General features: G+C 34.6%; 1 protein-coding gene across 8 annotated transcripts in view; it reads left to right on the top strand.

The window, feature by feature from the left end:
- LOC106881306 (splicing regulator ARVCF) overlaps positions 1-13456 on the top strand; it is a 339837-nt gene that overhangs the window by 272525 nt on the left and 53856 nt on the right. For all 8 annotated transcript variants that reach the window (XR_016242633.1, XM_089355327.1, XM_089355329.1 and 5 more), the window contains 4 exons: positions 3110-3230; positions 4551-4667; positions 11320-11477; positions 12132-12367. Coding sequence is in view for 7 of the 8 variants with exons in the window: in XM_089355327.1 (XP_089211453.1) it covers positions 3110-3230; positions 4551-4667; positions 11320-11477; positions 12132-12367 (632 nt within the window). In the remaining variant the exon portion in view is untranslated. The remainder of the gene's footprint in view (positions 1-3109; positions 3231-4550; positions 4668-11319; positions 11478-12131; positions 12368-13456) is intronic.

The following is a 13456-nucleotide window of genomic DNA, read 5'->3' on the forward strand; positions in this document are numbered from 1 at the left end:
CAGTCAATAGAAATAAAGGTGGGGGTGTTAATGTATGCCTCAAAGTTTATTTACTGTTTGTTAATGCAAGCATACATGCATGCATGAATGCATATGAAAAGCACTTATTAGTGCATGCAATTGTTTTCTGCAGTGTTTCTACAGTCAGTAGTTCACATATGCTAGTGTATATTTAGACAGTGTTGACATGGACTTGTGTGTGCACACACACACACACACACACACACACACACATGAGTGCACATGCATTTAGGATAAAGCTCAGTCTAGTTGATATACATGCATGCATGAATGGTCATGCCTTGCACTCACATGCATACTATGCACACACCCTGTATGTACCTTCATTCTCTCTGCTGCTTATATTCACATGCTTACTCTTTCTATCTTTCACAATAACATAGGCTCTCGTTCTCTTCTACTCATCTCTTTCTACACCTCATTCATTACCTTTTCTCTCTCAGACATTAGGCTATTTCCTTATATGAAAAATAAAATAGCATCTTTCTGAAGGAATGGAACCTGTTTCTGTTTTCAAGCATTTTTGCTTTGTTTTGTTTTGTTTTGTCTTTTTATTCCTCTGTTTAATGTTGCTTCAGTGAACTAAAAGGGCCGTCAAAGAATTTACTTCCATCTCTAGTGTTAACAGTCTACACTACTCTGTAGAATTTGATGTTGTAACTGACTCTGCTATGAATAAAGTATGTTTTCCCACTCTCTCTCTCTCTCTCTCTCTCTCTCTCTCTTTCTCTCTCTCTCTCTCTCTCTCTCTCTCACCTTTTTGTATGTCTCCCTCAAAAATACTTTATTCCAATCCACCCACCAGCTTAGAAGTTGTGTGTGGAATTGAAACTCACTGCAGTAGGCAGAAGTAATATTTAAAAGTTGATGATTTGATTTTCTGTGCTGAAATCAATTCTACCGTGTGTCTAACTTTCAAGGCTAATTTCCATAATCCCTCATTAATGGATGAAAGAATCTGATAGAAAAAAGAAGTCAAGCAATTGATGATCTTATTGGTGATAATAATTTCACATATCAATTTGATTTAATTACATGTTCTTTTCACAAGAGAATTACTCCAGTTCTTAGTGGAGGCGCAATGGCCCAGTGGTTAGGGCAGCGGACTCGCGGTCATAGGATCGCGGCTTTGATTCCCAGACCGGGCATTGTGAGTGTTTATTGAGCGAAAACACCTAAAGCTCCACGAGACTCCGGCAGGGGATGGTGGCGAACCCTGCTGTACTCTTCCACCACAACTTTCTCTCACTCTTACTTCCTGTTTCTGTTGTGCCTGTAATTCAAAGGGTCAGCCTTGTCACACTGTGTCATGCTGAATATCCCCGAGAACTATGTTAAGGGTACACGTGTCTGTGGAGTGCTCAGCCACTTGCACGTTAATTTCACGAGCAGGCTGTTCCGTTGATCGGATCAACTGGAACCCTTGACGTCGTAAGCAACGGAGTGCCGACAACAACAACTCCAGTTCTTATGGAACTGACTGAAGGAAATTTCTGTATAATTGTCGGTCTCATTCTTGTCTAAACCCAACTCAGCTCTGATTGAGCAGATCAAAGGTATTCTAGCCATGACCATCCTGTCATTTTGTAAATTTAAGACATTTTTACAGTATGTTTGTTCTTTTTGGCAAGATGGTAAAATGTTATTTGCAAAATTTTGCTACAGTTCTTTGGAGATGAAACAGCCCTGTACAGTTCACTCCTTTGCTTTCTATGTGACATTCCACATCATGACCTTCACCCTGCACTAAATGCTTTTCATAAGTATGTTTCTCACTCTCCCTCTAATACTGCAGATTCTTGAAAATCATTTCCTGTTCATGTTTTTCCCTTGTCTACTTAAGAGTTAAACTAGCATATGTGTATACGTTTTTCAATCTTCCCACCCCTTTTCTTCCTTTTTTTTTTTTTTGATCTGATGAAAGATTAACATCAGAAATGTTAAGGACTCTTCCTTATTAAACATTGTCTCTCTTGTTTTTTCTTATTGATTTTGTTCATCCATTTTATATATATATATATATATATATATATATATATATTATTTAAAAGAGCTCCAACTCTGTCTGTTTTTTATGTTTTATTTATCATCATCATCATCATCGTTTAACGTCCGCTTTACATGCTAGCATGGGTTGGACCATTTGACTGAGGACTGGTGCAACCGGATGGCTACACCAGGCTCCAATCTAATTTGGCAGAGTTTCTACAGCTGGATGCCCTTCCTAACGCCAACCACTCAGAGGGTGTAGTGGGTGCTTTTACGTGTCACTCGCAGGAAAACGGCCACGCTCGAAATGGTGTCTTTTATGTGTCACCTGCAGAAGAGCCAGTCCAGGGGCACTGGCAACGATCTCGCTCGAAAACCCTACAAGGCCAGTCAGGCGGTACTGGCAACGGTCACGCTCAGGATGGTACATCTTATGTGCCACCCGCACAAGAGCCAGTCCAGGGGCACTGGCAACGATCTCACTTGGCTTGCCGGGTCTTCTCACGCACAGCACATTTCCAAAGGTCTCGGTCATAATGTGGGATATAGAATATGGAATGTATAATATAAATAGTAAAATGAAATGAAGTATTGAATGTCTTATTGAATATATGAAATATTGAGTATTAAATATAGAGTATTAAATATATAAGGACTAGTATACTTTCCTGCCTCATGGCAGTCATCAAGGTCCCGACTGCCATATTTATTTCCCCCCACTGTATATATATATATATATATACACACACACACACATATACATTTTATATATATATATATATATATATATATATATACACACACATATACATTATATATATATATATATATATATATATATATATATACAGACATACATTATATATACATGACATATATATGTCCTAGTATGACCACAGTTAATACTAATAACACAATAAAAAGAACCTATGTTTTTCAACTTTTTCACTTATTACTTTCTCTTTCTTAAAGACATTTCATTAAAATAAAGACAAAATGAAGCCTACTAGACACAATATACCTTAATTGTCTTCTGTTTATGATTTCTATTTATGTGACAAAACAACTGATTATTGTCTTTATTTTTGGAACCCACCAGAGCCCTTGGGGGCATTCCTCCTCTTATCGCACTGCTGAATCATGAAATTCCCGAGGTACATAAGAATGCATGTGGGGCTCTGAAAAATTTATCTTATGGACGAAACAATGATGATAATAAGGTAATGTATTTCCTTTGCGGTTTTGATGTTGGATTGATATGATCTATAATATTTAATAAAGAAAAAATAAAGGAGATTTTTTTTTTATCTTCATGCCAGGCAATAGGGCTTGGAACTGTTCTCTGGCTTGTCAATTCTTATCAAACCATCCAACCCACACCAGCATGGAAAATGAGCACTAAATGATATAATGTATGTATGTGTTTGTGTGAATTTGTATCTTGACATCACATGATGGTTGTAAACAAGCATCACTGTCATACAAGCAGTGTGGTTCATTTTCAGTCTTCCATAAACAACATGTATGGTTATGGTCAATATTATCTTGCTTGGAAACAGATAAGGGCTGGTGACAAGTAGGGCATTTATTTGACTGTTGAATATTACCTGCCTTGCTAAATTCAATCTAATCTATGCAGACATAGAGAATTGGACATCAACACTTCAGCATTTAAACCAGCCATATATAACCAGAATATTGTACCTGTTTTATGTTCAAATTGGCCAGATCTGGCCTCTCACACCAACCTTACAGTATCATTCTAAAATTAATTTATCTCATTAAAATCTCAAAGCCATAAAATAATGATTGATTGACTGACAAAATAATGTGAATGCTAAAAGGTTAAATGATGATATATATATGCTGAAGTGCACTGTTGTGCCCTTTTGTTTTTTTGTCGCTTATATTCAGGTCAGTCTTATTGTAACTCTTGAAATCTGTGGTATCAAGTGATGTTTATTTTACTTTGGTTTGTGAAGAAATATAGACTGATCTTCAGAAATTCTCTATCAATTCTTCCATTGCTATCCAAAGGTTTTCTTCTAGCAAAAGTTCTCTATCAACATTCTTGCTTCAAACATGTAAACTTACTTTTGCTGAATGTATATACTTTAACGGTAGAGTAATGAACCAGGGATGGTAGCAGTATTTTTGTAGTTCTCTCGTCATTTACTTTATAATTAGTTTAACATTCATGTTTTCTATTTTAACTTGAGTTCAGTGCCTGCAGGATTGTATATTTCTTGTATGTGTATCTGTTATATTTATAGTGTAAATATCTTTCTTCTATAAGTCACTTCTACAAAGGAGAACTTTTTAAACATAATAAAGAGGATATATACTTTAAAAATTCAGTCTTCGTTTATTAGTGAAACCAGCAATACTTTAGCTTCTCCCTTTTGCTTAAAATAACTGCTTCCAATCGTAAAAGATAAATACAGATAGATTGTTCATTTAGCAATTTTTTCTTTTGTCATAGTTGTGTATAAAACATGGAGACTGTCTCAATTTGTCCCTTTCTTTCCTTTGTTATTCAGAAAGCCATAAAAAATGCATCTGGTGTTCCAGCATTGACCCGACTGTTACGGAAGTCTTCAGATGAAGAAGTTAAAGAAATGGTTACTGGTGTCTTATGGAATCTATCTTCATGTGAAGTAAGAACTTTATTCTTTCTCCTTCTCCATCATTTTCCTTCTTGCCAACACTAGAACCACTTTAATATGTACATGTGGAATATTTATACATAATTATGGGTATTGGGTTGTTAAACATAACCCTTTGCTCCCCCCCCTCCTCCTTTACTCTGTACTCAAAATTCAAATTTTGCAAGGAATCAATTGTCATTCTTCTGAAACAAACAATATCCATAACAGATGTTCTAAGGTTTGTATTTCTATCTGTTTAGAAACTTTATTCCTACATTTGGGAATTGTTTACTGATGACATCATAAAAGTTTAAAAACTTCGAGAGAATGTGAAATAATTTGTTTTTGGAACAGTGAAACTAGAAGCAGTTAAAGCCTTTTTTTATCTAAAGAGATTTTTAACTTAGTGTTTACATGCTGTTATATGTAGTTTTATTTGCTTTGAGTGTCACTATTCCAGAAAGGAATTATTTGATGTTCTCTCAGTCAAAATTTCTTAAGTCTTACAACATAAACCACAGTATAAATATTTTACTAATGACAATCCATTCTGCTGTACAACTTCTCTACAAAATTTAGCTGGTGGCTTAGAGCCTTTTTTAAAGGTATCATTGTTTGTGAAACTAGTAGATATTTGGTAAATTATTCCTGCTGCAACCTGAAAAAATACAATGATGTGAATTTCAATGCTAGGCTGCTTTATTTCTGTTTTCCCTTTTACTAATTCCTGCACCACACCATACCAATATCAATTTAAATTATGAAATTTGCCCAGGATATTTACAAATCAATAACACTAAAAATCACATTTCAATTTTTTTTTTCTTCAAAAAATTAGAGTTTTAGTTTTAATTTCAGATTATCATATTTTATTTTTATATAAAGGTTTTATCAATTTGAAATTAAATTCTGAAAAAATGAATAAATAAATAAAATGATTTATAAAAGAAAATAGCAAAAAATTTTTTTTTTTTTTTTTTTCATTTAGAAAATTTTAAACAAAAAATATATGACATTACAAATAATTGCCTGTTAAAACAGTTTTAATTCTTTTGATACCAAAGCACCTGACACTGTCCCTGGTTCTATGATATAAACTTTCTGTTTTAAAACCTTCCATCAAAATTTCATGAATTTATGCTCCAGATACCAACTTAATAATAACAGTTATTTTACTGAATTCTTAATTTTTCCCAAAATTAATTAAAAGAAGCAGAATTATGATGACTAAAGGGTTAAACTCTTAGTATAATTTCTACTTTGAAACAAAAATATTTATGTTTTAATTACCTTTCATATTTTTATCATGTTTGTTGCCAATAACGAATAAGCTGAGAAAGCAGGAATTGCATCTTGGTTATTTGTTATGTTATTAGCTTATCGTGGAGGCCCAGTGGTTAGGGCAGCAGACTCACGGTCGTAGGATCGCGGATTCTATTCCCAGACCAGGCGTTGTGTGTGTTTATTGAGCGAAAACACCTAAAGCTCCACAAGGCTCCGGCAGGGGATGGTGGCGAACTCTGCTATACTCTTTTACCACAACTTTCTCTTACTTCCTGTTTCTGTTGTGCCTGTAATTCAAAGGGTCAGCCTTGTCACACTGTGTCACGCTGAATATTCCCGAGAACTACTTTAAGGGTACACGTGTCTGTGGAGTTCTCAGCCACTTGCACGTTAATTTCACGAGCAGGCTGTTCCGTTGCTCAGATCAACTGGAACCCTCGACATCGTAAGCGACAGAGTGCAACAACAATTAGCTTACCAACTTAAGGCTTGGCAGTTAGTATTTGTTTTATTTTGTTCCCCCTGGATATAACTCAATGATCTACTCCTCCCTACCTCCACTTTAGAGGAAGCACTGATTACCACTATTAGCAGCAAAAGCACTAAAATTATTGAAAGCAGAGTTTAACCTTTCCAGTGCCAATCTCTCTTGAGATCTGTCCTCTGCTATTGCTTCTGTGTTATAAAAACCTTTCTCTGTAAGTATTCATATTTAAATTTAAATCTTTCCTCAGGATTTTGCCTGAAGAGCTTTTGCTGTGTTCTAAACACCAGCTGGAATAATGAGAGGAAAAAAAGTTGCTTACATTATTAAATAAATTCCTCCAGATTTTTCTTTTTTATTATTTCCAAAATCAGCAGTGTGTGCCATTAGAAAAAATGTCATGAAAGGTTTAACCCTTGTGATATTAACCCACCTGAAACACCCTTCTATGATGCAAATCTTTTATTTTAATGTAACATTAAATCTTTCCAACAATGTTTCATGCAAATTCATGTTCCAAATACCAGTTTAATAATGACTAAGTTACTTAACTAAATACTTCAAAATTAGTTGAAACAAAGGCAGTGTGTTTCCAACACAAATCTGGAACAAAAAGGCTAAGATGATTACCATACACTTCATTCTCCCATTAGGAAATTGCTACAAAACCCAGCTCATTTGAGACCACCTCTGGTTCCATGATACAAAGTGATCTAAATAAAAACTTCCTTAAAAAATTCATACTAATTCGTATTCCAAACACCAGCATTATTCATGACTTTACTAAATTCTTCATTATTTTCAAGCTTAATTGAAACAAAAGCAGTGTGTTTCAACAAAAATATAGTAACAAAAAGGTTGAATAACACTTCGAATGTTGCATATGCAACAAAAAGCCACTGCTTCTTTTAAAGACAAGGTCAAGTCAAGGAAGTTTTTAGTGATGGCCCAGTGATCAATTTGCTTCTAGAACATTAACTGCTTTTCACAGTGACTGCTATATGTTAAATTGTAATGATATTGCTTCAGCTGGTTTATAGATCTGTTTGCTTTTCTATTATTTGGCTGCTTCAAGTTTTCTCCAGATCAAATAAACCTCTCCATGCTCGGCTTCCAAATTTATTATTGCATTTGTATTTGACAATAATACTTTTGATTCAAAAGTTGATGAATAACTTGCTCAAGTGTTTATACACACTATACGACAAATCCACAAGCTTTATTCCAAAAGAGACTTTGTGTGTGTGTGTGTGTTATAACGTCTATGCATAGCTGACTGGAACTAAATCCATACTCAATTTTTATTAAAATTCTATTTATCACAATTTAATCTAACAAGAGACAATCTCAACCATATCGCATTTATTTACACATTAGTATTTTTTCTCTTTACTAGTACTTATAAAATGCAGATGTGTCTGTGTGTTTGAGAAGCTTGCTTCCCAACTATGTGGTTTCAGGTTCAGGCCCACTGCACAGTACTTTGGGCAAGTGTCTTCTACTGTAGTCCCAATCTGAATAAAACCTTGTGAGTGGGTTAGGTAGATGGAAACTGAAAGAAGCCCATCATGAGTGTCTGTGTGTATAATATATATATTTTTTATACATATAAAGAATAATAATAAATGGAGCAAAACGCATATAATCAATAAGTTCCTTATAATAAAGAAACTTATTGGTTATATGCATTTTGCTCCATTTATTATTATTCTTTATATCTACTCAAAATACATCACTTTAACATGGAATTTCTACCCATTAACCGGGTATAATATACCAGTTTTTGTGTGATTTTTGTTACACTGGTAACTATTAACATATTTGCATTATCGAAGTTTTTCAACGGCGATAATATTAATATATATATATAAATATATATATATATATATATATATATATATATATATATATATATATATATATATATATATATATATTAAGGCCCTGGGAGAGTAGAAAGATGGAGTATTTCCAATGCAGCACTGAATCTGAGCTTTAGGCTGTCTATACTTTCAGATTATAGTCTTAAGATCATAATTCTGCAGGTGTAGAAAATCCAGGTGTCACAACAGTAAAACCATTGTGTGTTAGCTTAGCAAGGAATAAAATATAATCCAAATATGAAGACAAAGAAAGAGTTTATCACATTTTTAATGGACTAGTTACAATTGTTTCTGTACCAGTTGTTTTCAACACTAGTTCACGCAATAGTTCCAAGTGAAAACTTTTGAAATATTGGCAGTTTTAGACATCATAGTTTTTCAGACTTACATCAAAGGTGCACTCTTACATCGTACCCAATTGTGGCACAATGTAAGAGCACGTCTTTGATGCAAGTCTGAAGAAGTGTCACTCTGATGTTTAAAGCTGCAAATATTATGTAAATTTTCACTTGGAAGTGTTGCATGAACTGGCATTGAAAGCAGAGTTGGTACAGAAACAATTGTAAATGGTCATTAAAGATGTAATAAAATGCTGGTCTTCTTATTTGGATGTTATATATAGAAGTGGGTTATAAATGAGCATCACTGTAATACAAGTGTTGTGTTTCCAGTCTTCTATGAAAAAACATCTGGCTATGAGGTAATATTATCTTAGCTGGAAACAGGTGAGGGTTGGTGACAGGAAGGGTACCCAGCCATATAAAATCTACCTCAATGAATTCCATCCGACCCATACAAGTATGGAAACCTGGACATTTTAAAAAACTTGATGAATAAATTAGTCAAGTGTTTAAGACTCATTGAAACAAAGCTTTATTCTAAAATATGTTGTTCAATGTGTGTGTGTTATCTTTATTTCTATACAATTTACCAATGCCACATAAAAAGCACCCAGCACACTCTGTAAAGTGGTTAATGTTAGGAAAGGCATCCGACCATAGAAACCATGCCAAATCTGACTGGAATCTGGTGCAGCTCTTCTGCTTACCATCCCATGCCAGCATGGAAAATGGTTGTCAAATAATGATGATGATGATGAATTTCTATATATGGCTGAGTGGATCTAAACGCATATTAAATTTTTTTATTAAAATTCAATTTATCACATTAATTTAACAAAAGTGATCATCTCAACCATATCACATTTGTTTATTACATGCCAGTATTGCTTTTCCTTATTAGAATTGACAAATATGAGATTTTTGGAAAACCTTATGAAAAAATTTTGAAATTTTATTCTAACTTCAATTCAAAACACACAAACACATACAAGTACCCTAAAAAATGTTTTCCGAAACTGATTTCTTCTGCATTATTTGCTATGGATTCCTCTAGATTATAGTCTTTTCAGATAAGGCTTCTCTGATGCCTGTGCTGTTTTGCCATCAGATACAAACACATTGAATCAAGTACTTTAGCTTTTACACTTCATAGATTTCAAATTGATTCAGCTGAAATATCTAATTCTTGCCTTCACTCTCCAAAAACTTAATCATCATCAAATCTGATTTTTCTCTGCTTGTTGTGGTTAGACAAGTCTTCCCATTTAGTATCTCAATCATGCACATTAATCTTGTGTGGCTTCATTTATGAAGATTAATGTTTCAGAACCTGACCTCCTTGCCACCCGCTTTCCTTACCCTTTGTTATATACCTGTACAACGTAGCACCCCCCACACCTTCTCCAGTATGAATCGTTCATTTCTGTTACATGTCCAAACCAGAGTTGTTTGTCGCTGTGCATACATCTATGTCAGTCAATGCTTTTTACTTTGTACACAGAGAAACACATATATGGGTATATGTATATATACACACATGTATGTGTAGATGCACTTGTAGGTATATGTATAGATGCATGCATAGTGTATGTATAGAGGCACACATAGGTGTATGTATAGAGGCACACATAGGTGTATGTATAGAGGCACACATAGGTGTATGTATAGAGGCACACATAGGTGTATGTATAGAGGCACACATAGGTGTATGTATAGATGCACACAGGTGTATGTATAGATGCACACATAGGTGTATGTATAGAGGCACACATAGGTGTATATGTATACACACACACACAGGTATATATGTATATACACATGTATGTATATATATATATATATGTATGTATATATATATACACACATATGTACACACACACACATAAGTGTGTATACATACACATAAACATGTGCGCACACACACACATGAGCATTACTTCATCTTGATAGATGATAGCTGTCTCAATTAATCTACATCATCCTCATAATCTCCTACTATGTCTGTGTGTTCTGATATGATTCTGAAGACCAGCAGTTGACCTGCAAGGCTTTGAATACATATGACAGATAAGATTGAAAACTTTTGCAGGATTTATATAGCATATTTGTAGCATGGTAGATAATCTTATGCTCTCTCATGTGCCTTCTCAAACCTGTGTTACTCTTGACAATTTGTTTCCTGTGCTACACAAGTGTTGTTGCCATTAAATTTTTGCTATATGCATCATTATTTCATAAATATTGTGCAATTTCATGTGGCTTATGTAGCCAGCTGTTTTTTTGTTAGTGTTTATATCACTATTGGCCAGGCTAACAAATGTTGTTGCATACTGTTTGTCACAATAAGCTTCCTCACATCATTGTAGCTTTCGTCTTACTGGCTAAGTAGGCAGACCAACATTCTCCTTGAACAGAGTGCCAGTCCGTTGTGGAGCAACATGAAATAATGTTTTTGCTCAAGTACCCAATGCACTCCCTGTGTGAGAATTGAAACCACAATCTTGTGATCATGGGTGCAACACCCTAACCATTAAGCCATGTGCCTTCTCGTGTGTGTACACAAACACTCGCACAGAAATGGATTATAGGATGGTGGGTTTTTTTTTTCTTTTTTTTTTTAAAAACGATATAATTTACTGTTTTCTGAGTTGCAACTTTTTATTTTTCAGGATCTTAAAAAAGCCATCATTGATGATAGTTTGACTGTCTTGGTTATGATTGTAATGATTCCACATTCTGGTTGGGGTCGGCAAGGAACTGCTCAACCTCAGCCACCACCTGGACAGCTATGGACTACAGTTTTTAGAAATGCCAGTGGTGTTATAAGGTAAAAATCAGATCTTTATTATTATTATTATTATTATTATTATTATTATTATTATTATTATTATCATTATTATTTATTATTACTACTACTACTACTACTACTACTAAGGCAGTATCGTTAGCATGCCAGGCATGCTAACTTTAATTTTTAAGATGAGAGATTGACAGAAAGAATCATGAGTGTTGGATTAAGTAACTTATGGGACTTACTCCATCACTTTTCACTCCGAGTTCAAATCCTGGACTGACCAAAATCTTCTGAGTGGATTTGGTAGACAGAAACTGATAGTTCTTTGTGTATATGTGCATATGTTTGTATGTATGCGTGTGTGTGTGTGTGTGTGTGTGTGTGTGTGTGTATATATATGTATATATAAATTTATATGCAAACGCAAATGTGTGTGTGAGAGGCGGCAGATGATTGTGTCTCTTTGTCTTGCTATTATGTGATTGTTGTAAATGACTGACATTTATTTCCAATATTTTGCATAAACATATCTGCCCATGAGGAAATATTACTTTGTTTTGGAACAGTTAAATGTTGGCAACAGGAAGAAAATCTGCTTCAGTAAATTTTGTCCAACTCTTGCAAGCATGGAATAGTGAACATCAAAACAATGATGATGATGGTGATTTCTTTGTTTATTCTTTGCAGAAATATTAGCTCTGCTGGTTATCAAAGTAGGAAAAGATTACGAGAATGCGACGGCCTTGTAGAATCGCTTATACATACAGTAAAAACAGCAATTGGTCAAAGTGACATCGATAACAAGCCCGTAGAAAATTGTGTCTGTATTCTTCGAAATTTGTCATATCGTATCCAAGAAGTGGACGATCCAGATTTTTTCAAAAAACGAACGCAACAACGACAACAGAAGATGTTAGAAAAGGGTAAAATGAAATTTTTTGTTTTTTGGTTTTGAATTGAATGTGTTTGACTTTTAGTGTTTTTTTTTTTTTTTAGTATGTTAAGTACATAGGCTGCTATAATAGTAAATTATTTTCATGATTTAACATAAATATTACTATTAAAGTAATGGAAGTTTAATTGAAAGATAAAATGTTATTTATATTGCGATAATTTTTTTTTTTTTTATGATTTAGCATAAATATTTTTATGAGCCCTTCCTTCTGAGTATTACACACATCTGCCATTAACACTCCCCACCACTTCATTCATCACTCACTTTATCCACCCCCCACGTTCCTCTCTGTCATAGTACCTCCCTCTCTCACACCCCCTCCCTCATTCACACTACACATCATCCCTCAATTTCTCATCTGCTGTTGCTCTTCAACCACCCCCTTTTTATATTGTCACTTATCACCTCTGCCTCCTTGACCCACTCTTTCACCTTCTACCCCACCCCCAAACTGATATCCACCATGGACCACACCTCCACCCTTATTCACCATTCACTAAATTCGCCTCTTTTCCCATCCCCAATCATCTGCCACTTCCTTTTCACAACCTTGGAAACTTACCATCCACCTTTCCTGATCCACTTTCTTTCTCTCTTACACTCACCTTCTTATACCTTGAGGATACACTCTGAAACCTCATCATCATTTCTTTCTTTCCAACTTGGGTATCTGTATATCTCCTCTACAGCTTCACCTGTTTCTGTCCCTCCGTCATACTTTATTTAATCTCTCATCACCCGGTACAAAGCCATCTCCCTCAATACTAAGCCTCCATTCAGTCTAGGGGTTTTGTCTTGAGACTTACTTGGTGATTTCATTAGTGCTGGTGCTGCAAAGGAGCACCCAGTACAATGCAAATTGGTTGGTGTTAGGAAGGGCATCTCGCCATAGAAGCTTATATCTTGCTTGATAGCGTATATCTTTTATAACATCTAATACAAATAAACTTTGAAACTATACGCCTTAAAAAATTTGGGAATATTATATGCTGGAAGTTTAACCATTTTGGTTAAACATTGTCTATGTTCCAGTTAGTTTTTAAAATAATCTACAATT

The sequence above is a fragment of the Octopus bimaculoides genome, chromosome 7 (genome assembly GCF_046866305.1).
Source record: "Octopus bimaculoides isolate indiv1 chromosome 7, ASM4686630v1, whole genome shotgun sequence".
Lineage (NCBI taxonomy): Eukaryota > Metazoa > Mollusca > Cephalopoda > Octopoda > Octopodidae > Octopus > Octopus bimaculoides.